This window comes from Dicentrarchus labrax, unplaced genomic scaffold (genome assembly GCF_905237075.1).
Source record: "Dicentrarchus labrax unplaced genomic scaffold, dlabrax2021, whole genome shotgun sequence".
Classification (NCBI taxonomy): Eukaryota; Metazoa; Chordata; class Actinopteri; family Moronidae; genus Dicentrarchus; species Dicentrarchus labrax.
The window spans coordinates 22,121,101-22,142,660 of NW_026136722.1; the positions used below are offsets into that span (position 1 = coordinate 22,121,101).

Genomic DNA, 21,560 nt, shown 5'->3' on the forward strand with positions numbered 1-21,560 from the left:
CTGTATATTATATTACACTGTATTATATTATACTGTATATTATATTATACTGTATATTATATGCTGTCTTACTAGTAACACTGAATCTGCCATGTTTTACAGGTGACCTGATGAAGCTCAGGTGTTCCTGGACCCATCAGAGGACAGAGACAGCTGCAGCATCAGGACAGTCTGGGTATCCAAAGGAAGACTGATGAAGATGAACACTGACTGCAGAGCTCCATTACCAGCTCACACTTCAGTATACTAGAAACCATAAACCTTGATGGAGGACACGGTCTGCAGAGTTTACATAAAAGTTATAGCTTTGTTACTTACAACAAACTGGAATATGAATGAAACATAAATAAAGTGTTTTACTTTTAAGAAGAGTTTTGGTCATTTTTAAATTTAGTAATATAGTTTAATAGTTTTATATAAATAACATGTTATTTCACAGAGGTTTTATGAAGATTTCCTGCATGTAGAAGAGTTGAAAAGTATCTATCAGTATGAAAATGTGAAATTTAAACCTGTATTAATGACTGTAAGCAACACAATACATTACTGTCTCACATTCAAACTTTATGTTGGAAGATAAATTAAATCATAATATATAAAATAAAACGTAAAACATAATTGCAGCTTTTACACATATCTGAAGGTTAACTTTGGTAATAATACTTTCAAGTTAAACTATCAGACTATGAAATATGGATACAATACAGTTTACTGTTGGTTACTTAGCAGTTTTTAAACTACATAAATAAGTTACTTTATTAGATGAGTAATTCTTTCAGTTATGTTGACATGTTGTACAGGATAAAGTATTGCAGGTAGCCTCATTATGGTAAGTTTCCATGGTCTCAGTAAACTAATGTGTATAAAAAATATATCAGATGGGAGGTTACAGTAATCATCATACTATTACTCTGATTACTTTGGTACATTTACTGGCTGTTTCTTCACTAGAAACAACTGCTTGACTAATGTTGTTAATATTATGTAATATATAATATGTTTAACTTCAGTGGGCTGTGTAGACTGTAGGTCACTGCTCACTGCTGTACCTGTAATGACAAGCATTAAACACTGTTGGTTCTCATAGTTAAGGTATAAACACTAACATTATGTGATAGAGGTTAATATATATATATATATAATTAATTAATATAGCAGTATTTACCTGAGGAAAACGTCACAGAAAGCTGTAATCCTGATTGTTGTTGATGTTCATTTCTCCGTCATTTCAGGTCAGACTCCCGCTCTAACATTTTCGCTGGTGAAGTTTTTGGTTTAGAAGCAGTTATTGAATTAATATTGACGGTAGAAATGCAGATAAACTCAGTAGCAGTGAGGAGCTAACTGCCGGCAACGCTGAGGTGGCAGTGGGAGGGGCCGGAGCGTCATCCGTTTGAACCGCATCATAATGCCGACCAATCAGAGCAGACTGGGCTTTTCGGGAGGGGGGCCTTAAAGAGACATCGATTCAGACAGAGGCTGAAAAGAGGTGCTCAGCTATAGGCAGTATGAGAAAAATAATGTGTTTTTTGAACATTAAAACATCTAAACCTATTGTAGGAGAGCCACAAAATACAATTATGAACCTGAAAAGGGGAATAATATGACTCCCTTAAGCATGTTTTTCACTAGCCAATGTCTACAGGTCCAGGAAATGGTCAAAACAAAAAGGAGCTCTGTGCATCTGCACTCGATTGCTCTTACTGAACACCTTGACCCGTCTGTGACCTTAAAAGTGTAATCTTGTGGTTTGAAATTGAATTGAGATTACGAAATTTGAATTTAGAGAACTGAATTTGAATTTAGAGAACCAGAGCTGCCAACTCTCACGCTTTCGCCGTGTGACACACGGTTTTGCCTGTTTTCACACGCATTCACGCCACACATCCAATTTCTCACGCAAAAAAAATCCGATCTTGGTCCGTTTCTGTCCCCTGCAGTTTTTACCGTCCAAAAACAATGTTACGCTATAGTAAACAGAGACTCGTCAAGCACTAGGACCAAGAAGAAAACGGCCGCTCAAGCTGCCTGTTACCCTTAGTTTAGACCGCCCACAAGCTCCTCGATTGGCTCTGCCGTTTCTTGTGTGATTGGCCGTCACTCCATCTTGCTTGCACACCGGTCTGCTGGAGTTGCCCAGGTAATATCAGAGGTTTCATTTACATTCACGTTTGAATCGGTGTCCATGTGCGTATCTGCGTATGTGTGTGTGTCCAGAATGTTAATTCTATATTTACATTTACATTCTTTACAACCAGTCAAACCAAAAAAGGGAACAGTAAACGTAACAGTAGCAACAGAAAACTAGAAGAACAACTATTGTGTATTGGGGGCGCCCGCCTGTTAGCTCAGTCAGTAGAGCTGGCAACCCACATAAGGAGTAACTGCAGCGGTGCGGGTTCGAATCCGACCTGCTGCCCTTTGCTGCGTGTCATCCTCTCTCTCTCCACCCACCATCACTGTGTCTCTACAGCTGTCTCTAGAAATAAAGCCATCAAAAGGCCCAAAAAATACTAAAAATATTATACTTATGTCCCCCCCCACCTCTGAAATCAAAATTTTGTCCTTGATCTGAGCTGAGACTAGGTATGTAACAATGAAATGTTGTCCAATTGAGTACTCACTCTCTTAAACTCTTGAAATAAATTCTTTGTTTGTGCGTGTGAACATGATTTAGTGTGGTGAAAGCTGTCATAACAAGCAGCAGGAGAGCACCTTGTCAACCTCGTGGTATACTGCGTGCTCACAATATCAGCTCATTGCATTGTTTATTTACTCACAGTTTAACACCATTCTAATCAAAATATCAGTCAACCTACAGGTACCTAGGTCCAATCTTAAACACTGGTCTATGAAAAAGGCTTTATTGTGATACAGGCAGTCATTTAGGCACAACAATAGTTTTCTGGTTGAATGTTCAGCTCAAGTCTAGAAGGCCCTACAAGTCATGATGCCCACCATGAATCAGAATAAGTTCAGGTATTGCACATCTTTAGCAGACCACCCAAAAATCCACAAGAATGCAGGAAATCACATCTACTTAATCCAAAATTTCCTGGGGGTGGACCTTCAGCTATGTCTGCTTCTCAGAATGTAACCAATATTGTCCATCTCCAGTAGGGTGCCCCTATCAGCGGCTTTGGGCCCCCCACAAACCACCAGAATGCAGGGTACAACATGGGTACAACATCAAATGAATTCCAATCCTCTGATATCTGAGCCACCAACTTGCTCAGATGCGTGCGCAGCATAATTTTGGTCACCCCCGACAAAATCTCACTCCCAGGTTTTTTGAAAAGTTGGCAGGTATGGAGAACTGAAATTGAATTTAGAGAACTGAATTTGAAAGTACATAAAAAGTTGAATTTTTAGTGAGGCTCAAACTCCGTTTCAAACTAATAAATTCAAATTCAAATTATGCTATTCAGATTCAGTTTTTCAATACAGTTATTAAAATTGAACAATACAAATTCAAATTATGCAATTCAAATTCAGTTTTTTAATGCAATTATTCAAGTTGAGCAATTCAGATTCAGTTCTAAATGATTCAAATTCAGTTTCTACTGACACAAAAATCAGCCCATAGGCCCGACCCGCCGACAACACACGATAAAGGATTATAGCACCGCTAACGGGAGTCAACATCTGCAGCTTTAAAGAGAAAGTCTGCCAGCTGACTTTACCTGAGCAACACGACGTTACGCCAAGTTGTTAACTCTGCAGAGCAACACGCAAAACGCCTTTCCTCTTGATAGAACCACAACTCTGATCAGCCTGGCTCACAGGACCACCAGCTGATCCAGGCAGCTCACGGGCAATTCTTCTTCTTCTTCTTCTTCTTCCTCTCTCCTTTGGACTGTCGGTAACGTACCAGGCATAGACAGATAACTTGACAGAGATAACGGCTAAGCAAGGACTGTTTAATTACTGTTAATGTTACTGATGTGTTTTTATTTAGGTTATTGTGGTTATTGTGGTGTTGATTTGATTGACTCTGGTTACTGTAGTAACTGTAGTCTCTGAGACTGTGAACACCGTCTTTGCATGCAACTAACTCCCTTTTAACGGCACCCCACACACACACACACACACACACACACACACACACAAAAATATTCGGCCTAAACCTCAGCACACAGGAGAGGGAACTCAAACCCTCCCGCTCCCCCATGCTCTTTGTCTCTCACCAACACGTTTCCTACTTAGCTGAAACATCTGGTCAGAGGACAAAAGACACACCTTTTCTGGTGTGCAATCCCCCATACGCGCGCGCACACACACACACACACACACACACACACACAGACACACCTTTGGTCTCTAACTTAGTTCCTTTAAGTTAGATTGTATATTGTGTATTTTCCTCTGTTTGCATTTATTCCTTTAAATAAATGTTTGTGTTTATACATGCTGGCCTATTTAATTTCGTACAAGAGTGAGTGATACCAACCTCTTCTATGCAGAACTCCAAAGCCTTCCATTTTAGCTATTAATAATGATTTTGGTTGTAGTTATTAATTTAATTATTAATCCTATTTCTGAATTATTAGTTCAGTGTTTTTTTTATGAGACTGATAAATTAATTATTGGCTATCGTTTCCCTTATTTAAGGGTGGTGCCCCGAGGAACTTTAATATTAATTAAAGTCATTTTCTGTTATCTTTTGATAATTATAAACTTTGATAACCAAAATTAATTGAATACACTAATACAGTTAAACCACTGTAACACCCTACAAAGTGGTGCCCTACAGATTTAAGGAATGGTAGCGAAGGAAAAGGAGTTCTAATAAGTTTGAATATTTGGTTCAATGGATAATTTGATCATTTCAAGTGTGTACACACCTGTTCTTTCATCTCATTTAACTTCACCTGCTTATTTGTGTGCCATGCACATCAATGAGGGATTCAAGAGAGCCAATCTTGAGTCCAACCTTCAGAGCAAGGCGTGGCCAATAGACCTGAAACCAGCTAGCTGCAAGTATGAAGATCAAATGCATTTATTACATGCTTTTAATCATAATTCCAAAGGAGGGATATCAAGAACATTTCAGCTTCATATAGACTAAGCTATAACCAACAACTGCCCTTTCTTTCTGCAGTTTGTGCACTGTTTAACTGTGGCACATCTCCCATTCAGATTGGTTTTAATGACATGTTTTGGCTCTATAGGAGTCAGGGTCATCGGCTTTCAGAGAAACTTATTGATGCACAGAAGGAAATCAATGAGAACCTTTTTCTTCTACTTGATGTGCCAAATGGAATGAGTCAGAAAGATGCAAGTTAAAGCATCTATTTAAGTACTGAGGGTGCAATATTATTATAGTAGTATATGTAAGCAATAAGAGACTTACATTTTGATATAAGCCATCCTGAGAAAAAGGAGTCCAACCTGCCCTCAACATATTCTCATACTTAGGCTGTTTATCTGCTTTTGTGCGTTCAGTATTTATGTTTATTGCTAGGCAGCAACCTTTATTGGCTGAGGAAGGAAGAAAGGTGATGAGAAGGATGTCAGGTGATGTAGTATAAAGACACCCAGACTTTCACCCGGGAGACCACTGTTCGTGCCTCTTGTTAAATGAAAAGTTGACATTGACTTACATATTTAAGTTAACTTTAATGATGTGCTTAACTTATGTACTTAATGTAACATACGGTAAGTTACATAACTAAAGTTGCATAACCAAACCAAAACCTAAACCTAACCAAGTAGTTTGGTTGCCTACACCTGACAAATTAGTTTTGTTGGCTAAATCTAACCATGTACATTGGATGATTTAACTTAACCACAGAGTTTGGTTGCCCAAACCTAATCAAGTAGTTTTGGGCCTAAACCCAACCAAATTGAGACCGTTTCACAATGCTAACCACATGACGACAAAGGTCAGGTGATTTATCAAGTTTAGTCCTTAAATCAGTTAAAGTAATTATTGTAGGTGATTTTATTATTCGTGTGGATGAACAATGATAGCCTTAGTAATGCATTTATCGCATTTATCACATTAATAGACTCAATTGGCTTCTGTCAGTATAAAAAACCCACTCATTGTTTTAATCACACTCTTGGCCTCGTTCTATCATATGGCATTGATATTGAACATTTAATAGTCTTCCCACAAAATCCTTTTCTATCTGACCATTACTTAATAACTTTTGAATTTCTATTATTAGATTATAAACCATTAGGCAAACTTCCTACAGCAGATGTCTATCTGACAGTGCTGTAGCTAAATTCAAGGAGGAGATTCCATCAGTGTTTAATTCAATGCCATGTCTGAATATATAGTCCTATCATAACTTTAGTCCCTCCCAAATTGATAATCTTGTTAACAGTGCTGCAGGCTCACTGCGAACATTAGATTATATTGCCCCTATAAAAAGGAAAATATTAAAACATAGGAGGCTAGCACCATGGTACAACCACCAAACCCGCCAATCAAAGCAGAAGCGCGGAAGAAAGGCCGTGGCGTATCCCCATAATTTATTACGCCACGTATCCCCATAATTTATTCACTACTATTAGAGACAAAATTAATAACCAAATGCCCTCAACAGGTATCACTGTCTCTCCAAGTTTAGGAACTTCAACAAATATAAAATCAGATATATATTTCGACTGTTTTTTCGCTATCAATCTTCATCAACTAACTTCAATAATTTCTTCATCGAAGCCATCAACCTGTCATTAGACCCCATCCCAACTAGGCTGTTTAAAGAAGTTGTACCCTAAATTGGCACTTCTTTACTGGATATGATCAATCTTTCTTTATTGTCAGGATATGTACCACAGTCCTTTAAAGTAGCTGTAATAAAACCCCTTCTTAAAAAGCCCACTCTTGACCCAGGGGTTTTAGCCAACCTCCCCTTCCTCTCTAAGAATCTGGAGAAAGTCTTCTACATAGAATGTATTCTACATAACAGTAGCTTATTTGAGGACTTTCAATCAGGATTTAGAGTTCATCACAGCTCATAGACAGCACTGGTTGAAGTTAATAATGACCTTTTAATTGCTTCTGACAATGGACTTGTTTCTGCACTTTTATTATTAGATCTTAGTGCCGCATTTGACACCATTGACCATAATATTCTTTTACAGAGACTTGAGCATCAAATCGGCATTAAAGCAACCGCACTAAAATGGTTTAAGTCATACTTCTCAGATCTTTCTCAGTTTGTACACGTTAACAATTAATCCTCCATAATACTAAAGTTAGTCATGGAGTTCCACAAGGTTCTGTACTTGGACCAATTATATTCACTTTATATATGCTTCCCTTAGGTAATATCATAAGGAATCACTCCATTAACTTTCACTGTTATGCAGATGATACCCAGTTATACCTGTCGATCAAGCCTGATGAATCAGTTATCTAAGTTACAAACATGTCTTAAGGACATGAAAACCTGGATGAGCTGCAATTTTCTGATGCTAAACTCAGAAATTCTTGTACTTGGCCCCGAAAACCTCAGAGACTCACTTTCTAAAGATGTAGTTACTCTAGATGGTATTATCTTGGCCTCTAGCACCACTGTCAGCAATCTTGGCGTTATCTTTGACCAGGACATGTCCTTTAATTCAATTCAATTCAATTCAATTTTATTTGTATAGCGCCAATTCATTCATAAGTTATCTCAGGACACTTTTCAAATAGAGCAGGTCTAGACCAAACTCCTTATAACATTTACAGAGACCCAACAGTAACACCATGAGCAAGCACTTGGCAACGGGGGCAAGGAAAAACTGCCTGTTAAGAGCCAGAAACCTAGGACAGACCCTTTCGGCTTAGGTGGGTGGTCGTCTGTCTCGACCAGTTGGGGTGAGAGAGAGAGAGACAGACAGGTGCACAGCAACAACAGTAGCAACAACTACACTAATTGTAGTGACTGATGATGATGAACATGAAGAAGATGATGACGACGACAACAGCAACGATGGGGGACAATGAGCAGTGACAATAGTAATAATAGTAACTGTAGTAATAATAATGTTAATAATAATAATAACAATAATATCAGTGATATTAGCAATGGCAGTCAAGCAGGACCATAGCAGGAGGCTTCACCAGCAACCATCAACCCTAACCCTAACCCAATGAAAACTGAGAACGATCTGATAAGTATGACCTAAACCAGCTTAGTGCGGTTCCTTTAATGCCAATTTGATGCTCAAGTCTCTGAAAACGACTATCATGGTCAATGGTGTCAAATGCAGCACTAAGATCTAATAATACAAGTACAGAGACGGGTCCACTGTCGGAAGCAATAAAAAGGTCATTAACTTTAAGCAGAGCTGTCTCTGTGCTGTGATGAAATCCTGACTGAAAATCCTCAAATAAGCTGTTGTTATGTAGAAAGTCACACAACTTTTTGGCGACTACTTTCTCCAGAATCTTAGAGAGAAAGGGGAGGTTAGAAATCGGTCTATAGTTGGCTAAAACCCCTGGGTCAAGAGTGGGCTTTTTAAGTAGGGGTTTAATTACAGCTACTTTAAAGGACTGTGGTACACATCCTGATAATATAGAAAGATTAATCATATCTAGTAAAGAAGTGCCAATTAAGGGTACGACTTCTTTAAGCAGCCTAGTTGGGATCGGGTCTAATAGACAGGTTGATGGCTTCGTTGAAGAAATGATTGAAGTTAACTGATGAAGATTGATAGCAGAAAAACATTCTAAATATATATCTGAGTTTACATCATTTAAAGTTCCTGAACTTGGGGAGCCACTGATAGCTGTTGAGGGCATTTGGTGATTAATTTTCTCTCTAATAGTAATAATTTTATTATAAAAGAAGCTCATGAAATCATTGCTATTTAAGTTTATGGGGATATGTGGCTCAATAGAGCTGTGACTCTCTGTCAGCCTGGCTACAGTGCTGAAGAGGAACCTAGGGTTGTTCTTATTTTCTTCTATTAGTGTTGAGTAATAGGATCCTCTAGCATTCTGGATGGCATTTCTATAGGTTTAAAGATTATCTGGCCAAATTGAGCGATATTCTAATAATTTCGAAGAGCGCCATTTCCTTTCAGATTTCCTTGCTTTTTGCTTTAATTGGCGGGTTTGGTGGTTGTACCACGGTGCTAGTCTCCTATGTTTTAATATTTTCCTTTTTATAGGGGCGATAGAATCTAATGTTGATCGTAGTGAGCCTGCAGCACTATTAACAAGATTATCAATTTCGGAGGGACTAAAGTTGTTATAGGACTGTTATATTGAGACATGGCATTGAATTAAACATTGATGGAATCTCCTCCTTAAATTTAGCTACAGCACTGTCAGATGGACATCTGCTGTAGGAAGTTTGGCCTAATGGCTTATAATCTAGTAATAGAAATTCAAAAGTTATTAAATAATGGTCAGATAGAAAAGGATTTTGTGGGAAGACTTTTAAATGTTCAATATCAATGCCATATGATAGAATGAGGTCAAGAGTGTGATTAAAACAATGAGTTGGTTCATTTACACTCTGACAGAAGCCCATTGAGTCTATTAATGAGATAAATGCGTTACTAAGGCTGTCATTGTCAACATCCACATGAATATTAAAATCACCTACAATAATTACTGATTTAAATCTGATTTAAGGACTATACTTGATAATAACTCTGAGAATTCAGATATAAAATCAGAGTACGGTTCAGGAGCTCGGTACACTATAACAAACAGAACTGGCTGCAGTGTTTTCCAGGTTGGGTAAGAAAGACTAAGAACAAGACTTTCAAATGAATTATAATTTAGTTTTGGTTAAGGGTCAATTAAAATGCTTGAATCATATATGGCTGCTACTCCACCTCCTCGGCCGGTGCCTATTGGGAATGATGTATATTAAAGAGTATTAATATGACGTGGATTCATTTAGGCTAATGAATGTCCTTGTGGGACAACCAGGTCTCAGTAAGACAAAATAAATCAATATTATAATCTGATATTAATTAATTCACTAAAACAGCTGTAGAAGACCGAGACCTGATATTTAACAGTCCACATTCCATTCTTTTATTTTGTGCTACTGAGGAGTTGGTTTTAATTTTTATTAGGTTTTTATTAGTGCTGTCAGTTAAACGTGTTATTAACGGTGTTAACGCAAACCCATTTTAACGATGTAAATTTTTTTATCACGAGATTAACGTTTGTTTAACTTTGTAGTTTTTTTCACACGCTGTTGCAACAACTAGTAACGTAAAAACTACAACACCACACCGGATCTAGCTAGACCAGAAACAAAACAACAGGCACACCGCACACACTTGTTTAAGAGTAGTAGACGTTACGTTTTGAGTGGGTGGTGAGCGTGAGATGCCAAAATGGATGCCAATAATATTCTGAATGGAAAGTTTACTTTTAAAAAGTTGCCAAATGGTTCCATTGACAAGACCAAAGTGATCTGTGTGTTTTGTCGTTGTGAACTGAGCTATCATCGCAGCACGTCTATTCTGAAATACCACTTGATGGCCAAGCACACAGCTGATGCGAATTCTCCGCTCCCTCGTCAAAGCCAGGCGACAATGGATGATTTTTCAATACAAACATTTGCTCCAAGCAAGCCGATCCACTTTTCCATATTGACAAGAGCATTAAAATGAGAAAAAATAATGGGACAAAAAGAAATCAAGGGACATTTAGAATAGATAAAAATGTGCGATTAATTGCGATTAATTGCGAGTTAACTATGACATTAATGCGATTAAACGCGATTAAATATTTTAATCGTTTGAAAGCACTAGTTTTTATGTTTAATTCCTCTTGTTTTTATTTCTTTAAATAATTTAGGTGGTCGGGGGACAGGCACAGTCTCTATGGGGTTTTGGGTGGGTGACTGTTCTAATGGAAGCGCAGATAATTGTGTAAGACAGCAGCTATGCTTCCAGGTCCCAACTGTGGATTGTCAGGTTTTAGAAATAAACTTGGTCATATTCCTAGGTAAGAGGGCCACTCCATCAAAAGTGGGATGGATGCCGTCTCTCCTAATCAGACCAGGTTTTCCCCAAAAAGGCTTCCAGTTATCAATGAAGCCTACATCGTTTTCTGGACACCACCTCGACAGCCAGCGGTGGAATGACGACATGCAGCTATACATGTCATCACTGGTCACATTGGACAGGGGTCCAGCGAAAACTACGGAAAACTCCACATTGATTTTAGTGACCTCAGATATGCATAATCGGGTGTCATTACCGCCGACGTGAATAACTATCTTACTATATTTACGCTTATTTTTAGCCAGCAGTTTTAAATAGGATTCAGTGTCGCCCGCTCTGGCCCCAGGGATACATTTAACTATGGCCACTGGCTTCGCTAACTTCACGTTTCTGACTATGGAGCTGCCAATAACCAGAGTTGTTTCCTCAGCGGGTGTGTCGCTGAGTGGGGAAAATGTATTAGAAACATGAACCCACATAATGCAGACCTCCAGGACTGCCTTTTTTCATTTAAGCAATATTACAAATATTAGACACATCCTGTCACAGACGGATGCAGAAAAACTAAACCATGCATTTGTTACTTCTAGGCTGGATTACTGCAATTCCTTATTATCAGGTTGCCCCAATAGGTCCATTAAGACACTACAATTAATTCAGAACGTTGCAGCACAAGTACTGACAGGAACTAGGAAAAAAGATCACAGTACCCTATTACCCCACTAGAACACTGCGCTCTCTGAATGCTGGGCTACTTGTGGTTCCTATAGTCTCTAAAAGTAGAACAGGAGCCAGAGCCTTCAGCTACCAAGCTCCTCTCCTGTGGAACCAGCTTCCAGTTTTGGTTCGGGAGGCAGACACCCTCTCCACATTCAAGAGTAGGCTTAAGATGTTCCTCTTTGATAACGTTTATAGTTAGAGCTGGCTCAGGTGAGTCCTGAACCATCCCTTAGTTATGCTGCTCTAGGCCTAGACTAACCCCAAACCCATCCGTGACTGTACTGACCCTCCAAAATTCAAATCACTGACAAAAGCACACCTTTTCAAAATGGCTTTTAAAATCTACCAGTCAATGTGTTTTAATGTAGAATGTACTGTTTATATTGTTTACGATTATGTTCTTGTATTCTTCATATAATACATGTCGAGCATAGAAAACCTTTCTAAAAATTAAATAATTTCGCAAAACTCATTCACCTGTACCATTTTAATGCATGTTTTTTCCCCTCTAATTACTTAACTTACCACTTAAACTTCCTTAAATCGTTTACAGACAAGCGTTCAAAATTTTTACCAAAACAACCCGCCGGTCCACATTACTGCTGTTCTTGCATCCCTTCCTTCCGGTAAAATTCAACTATAAGTTCTTATTGATTACCTATAAGGGTTATGAGCTCCCCCATTACATTTCAGATCTCCCTTGTTCCTCATTCCACTCATCGGCCATTTCGGTCCTCATCTTGACTGCCCAATTGTGCCAATACTGTTGTTGCTGTGGACCTGTCTTAACAAAAACCTAAAAGTCTGTCTAGTCTGTCGCTTGTTTTTTCCCGGACCCCCAAGGCTGCGTTCTCTCTCCTCTGTCTTCTCCCTGTACACAACACTGCCCTCCAGTCACCAGTCCATCAGACTCCTAAGGTCGCGGATGACAGGGTTTGCGGTAGAGAAATCCGCCACCAAGGAATTGACCATCTGGTGACCTGGTGTAGCCAGACCAACCTGGAGCTAGACCTCTGTCAACAGTGGAGATGGTTGTGCACTTTAGAAAGAACTCAGGCCCACCCGCCTACCTTTTCCCCCAGTTGCCCTTGTCGCCAAGTGCTTGCTACATGGTGGTACTGATTGGGTCTCTGTAATTCAATGTTAAAGAGGATTGGTGTCTAGACCTGCCTCATCATTTCAGAAAAGTGTCCTGCAGATAACTTCTGTTATGAAGGTTAGGCTGCTATACAAATAAAATCTGAATCTGAATCACCATTAAGAAAAACTTGAATTAATAAACCCACCCTGTATAATGTAAACCCCACGAACACTCAACCACCCTGTATATATGCATTACATTAATGCACTCCCGTTTCCAGTACAGTTTTCTTATCTTTATTTATTTATATTTTAAAAGTACTTTATTTTTGTGTGATTTTTATGTTTTATGCACCAATTCACCAAGACAAATTCCTTGTAAATGGACCTGTACTTGTATAACGCCTTTCTAGTCTTCCGACCACTCAAAGCGCTTTTACACTACATGGCACATTTGCGCTTTCACACACATTCACTCAGTGATGGCAAAGCCCATCGAATCAAAGCCCATCGAATCATACACATTCACACACCAATGCACAGCATCGGGAGCAATTCGGGGTTCAGTATCTTGCTCAAGGATACTTCGACATGTAGCACCAGGAGCTGAGGATCGAACCAACAACCTTCCGACTAGGGGACGACCCGCTCTACCTCTGAGCCACAGCCGCCCCTGTATGTGTAAAAACTTACTTGGCAATAAATCTAATTCTGATTCTGTTTCTGATTGTGCATTTGTGGTTGGTGTCTGAAATGGCTGCTGACTCAACTAACAGCACAGGTGTGACAGTAAAGTTTGTTAATTGGATTATTTCCTGAAGGAGACTTTAGTTTCTCCCCGTGGGTGTTAGGTGATTGGTAGGAAGCAGAGCGTAACACAGTGAAAGGAGGATTAAACACAAAGTTTCTCCATATTTACTGTAATGGATTATCTGTGGAAGTTGATTTCATAGTAAAGACTGATACAAGACCAAAAAAAAAGTGTTCTGAACTGCATTTATTCACAATAAACTTTAAGTTTTCATTGTTAGATATTTGTTACTATTTGAAGCACGTCATAAATTAGATCGAATGACTTCTCATCTTAATCCATTCAGTGGTGTCTGGGATAATCATGTGCGTTGGACAGATCAACGGCGAAACAAATTAACAAGCAAATTAATGGACCATCAATTAGACCAATATATTACATAATATTACATCACTTAATTTACTCTAGAACAAGCAACACAGATACACAACAATAAAGACATCTGATGATGAACAGAAATGATGAAAGCCAGACAAAGGGAGCGAAGAGAGAAGGAATGACAAAAATAAACCCAAGGATTTTTGAGCTCTCTCAGCTAAAGCGCTGCAGACTGTCTCACCTGTGGGGCTCTCTAGTCCACCAGCTGCTGTGTCTCCTCCTCCCCCAGTGGTTGCAGTAGCAGGAGCAGTGGCGTTAGTGGTTGTGGTGCTGCCTGTGTACTTCTTACGGCCGCTGTACTCTGTGCTGCTCTCGTCGTCCCGGAGTGTGGTGGCTCCTGATTGGATGCCAGAGTCTGAGGCGTAGTAGGTCTGCTGCCACTCGGCCACTTTCACCACACTGTCCGCCTCACTCACTGCAGGGAACAACACAAGGCTGACATCAGATACTAGTAACACTGCTACTATGACTACTACTTTCATTATAACTGAAGGAACCCTGTCGCTTCAAAATGGTGTCACTTCTGGACGTGCCTGTCATCAAGGTCAGGTGATGTAGTATAAAGAGCAAGAAAGTCTGCATATGGAGGTAGTGGGGAGGATGGGTGGCTCAAACAAACATAGGCTATAAATGTAATGTAATGCTATCTTTTTAACTCGAGATTTGAACCGGATGAAGGATTTTAGCCATCGGACATCTGGATCTTAAGTTATCAGAGAAACAAGCTGAGCTAACATTAGCAGCAGCTCAGCTCGCAGCTGTTGTTACTGTTAATACATTATTGTGAGAACCCCCCTAGTGGCAGAAATTACATATTGTACGTTTAACTGTGTGAAATCAAAAGTAAACAATTTTAAAAGTTACCCTACAAAGAACATATCAGTATGTCGACTTGAGGGAAGGTCAAAGTTCACATCTGTTTTCACCCCTATTGTGAATAATCCTGATTTCCAGCCTGGGATGTTTGATATTGGTTTTAAACAGTAGGGGGATAATGGTTTTCATAGACTGAGGGACTTACTCTCTGATAATGTGGTTATGATATTTGAACAAATGATAGAGAAATATTCTGTCCCCAGACACGACTTCTTTCGTTATTTGCAGATAAGGCATTATATCTTGCACAGTACTACTTTAATTGAGATCCATGAAAGCTCCCCTGTTGAGAAATTATTATTTCTAACAGATAGAGAGGTATCTGTGAGTCTATTCTATGTATTTCACACCCCCTGTTTAAAGGCTTAAAGGCACATGGGAAAAGGAGCTAAACATCACAATTGATGATGAAGAGTGGAAGGATGTCTGGAGACATGCTTAATCAATTTCAGTCTGCAATCATACCAAAGCAATACAGTTAAAGATTATACATAGAATGCACATATCCCCCAACCGCAGGCATCACTTCAATCCTACTCTCTCACCCATGTGCCTTAAATGCAAGATATAAATTGGTACCCTAACTCATTGTTTTTGGTCATGTTTGAAATTGCAAATGTATTGGTCTAATGTGTTCTCTGAAATAGAAAAGATATTGGGCTTAGAACTGGAGATGGACCCTGTGTCTCTCCTACTGGGCCTCCCAAGCCGACGCTTAACATCCAAACATAATAAGAGGTTGTATTGTATTCTTACATATGCAGCGAGGAAGAATATTTTATTGCAGTGGATTAATGAAAAGGTACCAACTGTTAAAGGCTAGCAAAGAGGGGTGTTTGATCTAGTGCCATTAGAGTGTGGGAACCCTATTTGAACTATGTAGAGCCTGATGTCTCTAATATCATTCTGCAGGGATTTTCTTGACTGCTCATACCGCACATTATTACTGTAAGTATTATTTATATGGATCTGAGCTGGTGTTCTGGCATTCTGTTTTTTTTTTTTTTTTTTTTTTTTGATTTGTTTGTCTTGTTTTGTTTACTTGTTTGTTTGTTTTGCTTTTTATTTCTGTGAACCATATTCTGTAACCATCCTTTACTTGTAAAAGTGAAAAGTTAATAAAAATAATAAATGATAAAATAATAAAAAAACCTACAAAAAACATGACATAATTTATGATATTCTACTAATCCTAACTAAGTAGTCTTTGTACCTAAACCTAACCACATAAGCTTTATTTTGAAAGTCTAACCAGACTTCAGTGAGGTGCGTGACACCTTTCTGATGTTTTTGATAATCCCTGATGTGACTGCAGAGAGCTCAATTAGTTCAAAATGTTTTAAATTTGAGGAGCACATTGGGACAGAGTGGTTTAGTATTGTGCTTTGAGAATGAATGAGCTCTTCTGAGAGACTGGGATGAGATTGTGGAGGACTTTGCACTGCTCAAAGCTCTGAGAATGCTGTTCAGACAGTCGATACAATGGACTGTAGTGACTCTCCCCAGATCAGTAGGCTTTTGCTTTTATATGTGTTTTTTGTGAGCTGTTTATATTATCTATGCATCTCTGTATTATTTAATTTTGTGATGCTTTATTCTGCAAGTGGCAGGTTGCAGCTTAAATTTGCTTGAGGCACCTGCATGTATTTGGTCCAGCTGTGTTTAATTATTGTCATTTTTGTTTAATTTACTAAGTTTTCTCAACTTTTCTGGTTAATTTTAGTTAAGCTACAATAAGGAAGAAGAATCAGTTGTATACATGGCTGCAAATGTCCATCTATAGAAAGGAAATGTATTGTTGGTTTGTATGTAAGGGCCTGGTTGTGTGGTTCACACCTGGGGATGTTGTTCCACTAGTCTGTGTACACAGACATCTTAATGCACTTGTAGCCTAAAGGTGTTTAAATTTAATTTAATAGTTCATTATGGTAAATGGTGAATGGACTGTACTTATATAGTCTTTTGACCACTCAATGCGCTGAACACTACATGCCATGCCATACAATGCCCATTCATACACACTGTGTGCAGTGGCTGCCATACAAGGTGCCAACCGTCACCAGAACGGAACTAATCATTCACACACACTCATACACCGATGCACAGCATCAGGAGCAATTCTGGGTTCAGTGTCTTGCTCAAGGACACTTCAACATGCAGTGAGACGAGCCAGGAATCGAACCGCCAACCTTCAGATTAGTTGACGACCGTCACCTCCCTTTTTTCCCAGAAAACACTGTTATCTGCTTCCTTAATTAAAGCATTTCCTGTAAAAACAGGCAGCGAGGGAGGGGCAGATATTGATTGCCTTTGTGTGTTTTGTCTCCCACTGCTTTGCAGCTAGTGTCTGCTGCTAGTGAGCTAGCATCAGTGTCCACCTTCCAGTGAACACAGCTGGACTATCTTTTATATGTTTGACTAATGGCAGATACAGTTAGCAGCACTTAATTAGTGGTTAGTGGTCAAGAAAGCATACTGTTTTTCAGGAAAAGACAAACTGTAAAATATCATTAAGAATGTTTTGTTATTGGCCAGATACAGACCTATAGATGACGGTGATGAAGACATATGTGATATTAAAAAAAACGTAAAAACGTAAACATCAATTTTGAAGTTTGAATTTGAATGTGTACATTTTAACAGACCTATTTTTTTTTTTTACTTTATTCTGAGTACATTTTCACACAATTTATTTTACTTATATATACTATAACTCTTTCCTGCTACTACTGCTACCACTATTTCTACTACTACCAATACTAACACCACCAGGGCTACTACTAGGTTATGCCTACTTGCTACTACCACTACTTCTGCTACTGTACTAGTATTATAACTTCTACGACTGCTGCTGCTACTACCACGACTACTACTGATGCTACCTCTACAACTCCCAGTACTGCTGCGACTTGTAGTATAATTAATGTTACTACTGCTTATACTAGGCATGAAAACGGGTCAGGGGTGAGAAAGATGAGAAGGATATTACCCTGGGGGGTCCGGGGGCATGCTCCCCTGGAAGAACATTTTGAATATTCCATATTTTAAAAGCATCAATCTGATACATTTTGAGATGCATTTTTTGCCAACCTGGGGAGAGCTGGAGAAACTTAACTTCAGCCATGAGTCAAAAATATTACGGCCTCCTTCCTAAGTATTATGCAAGCCATTTCATGCCAGCCTGTCACTGGGTCTAACATTTACAGTATATGAGGCACAATGTAGTAAGGGCACCACAAATCCAATCCAATCCAACTTTATTTGTTAAGCACTTTAAAAACAAACAGAGTTGACCAAAGTGCTGTACAGGAGAATAAATAAGACATCATAAATGTAAACAGTGATGGTGATGATGAAGACCACTGTGATGAATATAGACAGTGATGGCGACAACACTGGAAAGCCACCGTGGCAGATAACATGGACGAAGTCCGACGGCGACAAGCTCAATGTCCGGGCTGCAGACACGCTCTTTCACACAGACGCGCGTTTATGAGCACGGACAGTCCCCCTCCTTTCTTCATGCCGGTCGCGGTGGTGTCCCTGTCGGCTCGAACCGTCTGGAAGCCGGGAATGGTGACGTTGGAGTCCGGTATCTTCTCGTGTAGCCACGTTTGTAGGGTTTAAACCTCCTCTTCTTCATCCTCCGTTTAACCCCCGCTCTGCAGCCTCGCCGTCTCCTCAGCTCCTCCGGTATGGAGGGTCTCTCTCCAGTCAGGATGCTCAGGGTACCTCAGGGCGATCATCTGGTCGCGGGTGTAAACAATGCGACTCCCCGTCGCCATGGAGACCCGTGCAAACAAAAATAAAAAGTGCTTAAAAACGCCAAAAAAGTATTTAGGCGACGTGAACAAAGTAGTAAGAAAGTAAGAAAACAGTTAAAAATAGCAAAAACACACTGACAACACACTAAAACTACAACAATGATAGCTGCCACGACAGGCTGCCGTTGTCGCCGGCGCCATTCCTTGGCTTAATGCATAACCCCCACAAGAGATGGTGGACATGGTGTAACTTAACTACTCTTCCATCATGATTGACAGCCAATACAATGTTATGTAATTCAGATTTGAATACATTTTATTATTTCTTTTTTGTGATTTACCATTAGTTAAGCTAGCAGCTAACTTTAATAACAATATCTAGCTAATGTTAGGCTAACGTTAATGGTAGCGTTAGCTAATAATTTTCCACTGGAGCTTTAGCTGGCTAACGTTGCGTTCTCTCCTGCTGTGTTCAATGACTCAGTTCATCAAGTTGTAGCTAACGTTAGCTAAGCCTATGTCAACAGAGCCCCTGGGTAACTTAGATATACCAGAAAATATTAAAACACGAGCGAAGCAAGCTGCTTGTAAACCAATCAGGTAATGGTATTCCCCGACCTTCCCAGAGAAAGAAACTGGTGATGCAAGACCCTTCGCGCTAATATTTCCATGCACTCGCGCTCCCTTCTGGCACGCGCACCTGTTCGCAGTTCACTGAATCTCTGGTACCTACACCCCCCGCCCGTACCTACACCCCCCAAACATTTTCTCATCGAATCTACACGATTCACGTAGGTCACCTATTTTGGTTTCAAAACGGTGAATTTCGCCGAAAGGTGAGTGATTTTCATGTATGTCACACTGCCACTTATTGTTCTAGTAATGCTTGTACCACTGCTTATATCACTCATACTGATACTGCTACCACTTCCATTGCTGTTACTGTATCTTCTACTGACTGGCTGCTGCTGGAGATCCGGTCTGCAACTACACCACTAGATGCTAGTAAATCCTACACACTGGACCTTGATGTTAGCTAGCTAATGTTAGCGAAATGCTAGCAAACTATTTTACTAATCAACATCAGCCATTAGGAAGCGAGTTAACACTAGCTAACTAGCAAGCTAATCTACATAAATTCTTAGCTAGCTAGTTACATCTGAAAGTTAGTGTTAGCAAGAAGATAGCAAAGTAGCCAGCTAATTTACATCAGTCACTAGTAAGCTAGTTATAATGTTTTGCTAACAAGTTTTATTTTTTTGGCCTTTATTAGATAGTGACAGCCGTAGATTGACAAGAAAGGTGGGTAGAGAGAGAGGATGACACGCAGCAAGGGGCCACAGGTCGGATTCGAACCAGGCTGCTGCAGTATCTCCGTACATGGGTCGCCAGCTCTACCGACTGAGCTAACCGGGTGCCCAACATTAGTCACCTTAAGAAGTGATTATATATATGTTCAAAATATGGTTGTCTTTTCAATATGGACTATCCTACCCATATCTGATTTTTTTATGATAGTCTGAACAGCACAAATTCACTTAGTCACCTAGGGGCCATAGACTGTTCACACTGGAGTCTGATGGCGGTTGCATTTAAATTATAATGTGAACAACCACGCAAAAAAAATCCAATCTCAGCAAAAAATCGGAATTGAGCATTAAGACCTGCATTGTGATCGTAGCCCCAGTACAGGAAAGGAGGAAGTTGACCTATGCTTGTTCAAATGCTATTCTGATTGGTAGATTGAGATTTGTGACCTAATGAATTTCCATCAAAGCTCCACACCAACCTCAACCTGAGCAGAGTTCTGATCAGCCAGAACAACTGAACACCTGTGCGGGTGTTCACAGGCTTTAACACTACAAATATCGCCATGTTCTGCAATTCCTGCTCCCATGCATAGTGTAAAAGTCTAACAGCTACGTGTTATACTTTTTTTTTTCTGGCAATAACGGAAGGCAACTTTGTGCTTTAATGAGACTTCCGGCTCACACAGGTGTGTGTTGTTTAGCTAATTAGATCACTCATGAGTAAAGTGTTGGTTGGTGTGAAGCAGTTTTCCTGGCAGATGCTGTCTCCTGGGTTCAAACCCCATTCTAGTTAAACAGTACTACTTATTTTGCAATTGTAGGTGCTTGATTAGGGAATTTTAGTCTCTGTGGCAGGCACTGAAGCACAATCTTTTGTTTTTTCTTTTTCTAGGTTTTAATTTTACCCACCAGAGGCATCTGAACCCCTTTTTGTGCTTGTATTCAAGAGGGTTCTTGAATACAGTCATTTTATGGGTATATATAGGTATAGACTGAACTGCTTATAACATTTACAGAGACCCAACAGTACCACCATGAGCAAGCACTTGGCGACTGGGGCAAGGAAAAACTGCCTGTTAAAAGGCAGAAACCTAGGACAGACCCTTTGGCTCTAGGTGGGTGGTCGTCTGTCTCGACCAGTTGGGGTGAGAGAGAGAGAGAGAGAAAAGACAGAGACAGACAGACAGACATATTGAGTTTTGAAATACAATGAAGCCATACTGTCAATATATAAATACAAATATTCAAAATTCTATTATATAATTGAATTGCAAAAATTGATACTGAAAAGGTTTATGACATATTGCACAAAAGTAAATAATTGAAGAGGTCGTCATTTTTGGACAATTTTTGCGCCACTAAAAACATTGTGTTCCAAGCTTAGCGATGACAACACTTAAGTTGAGCATTTAATATTTTTCTAAGTTTTGTCTTGGTAGGCAGTGTGAATGAGTCGCAAAGGTTGGCCGCTGTATGTTAACGATTTCTGTCAATCATGATCACCTCCATTTTGGTGTGTGGAATTTAGTGGCATCTAGCGGTGTAGTTGCGGATTGCAACTCCGTCACTTCACCCTCCCCTTCAGACAGTGGTCTACAGTGGTCATGAAATACATGAAAAATGCCAACGCCCCTATCCAGTGCCACCGTTTGTCCATTCTGGGCTACTGTAGAAACATGGTCTGTAGATAAAAACAGCTCA

General features: G+C 39.6%; 1 protein-coding gene across 2 annotated transcripts in view; it reads right to left on the reverse strand.

Annotated features, from left to right (window-relative positions):
- Positions 1–21,560, reverse strand: part of jupb (junction plakoglobin b) — a 178,634-nt gene that overhangs the window by 64,143 nt on the left and 92,931 nt on the right. For both annotated transcript variants that reach the window (XM_051386858.1, XM_051386861.1), the window contains exon 3: positions 14,091–14,324. In XM_051386858.1, coding sequence (XP_051242818.1) covers positions 14,091–14,324 — 234 coding nt within the window. The remainder of the gene's footprint in view (positions 1–14,090; positions 14,325–21,560) is intronic.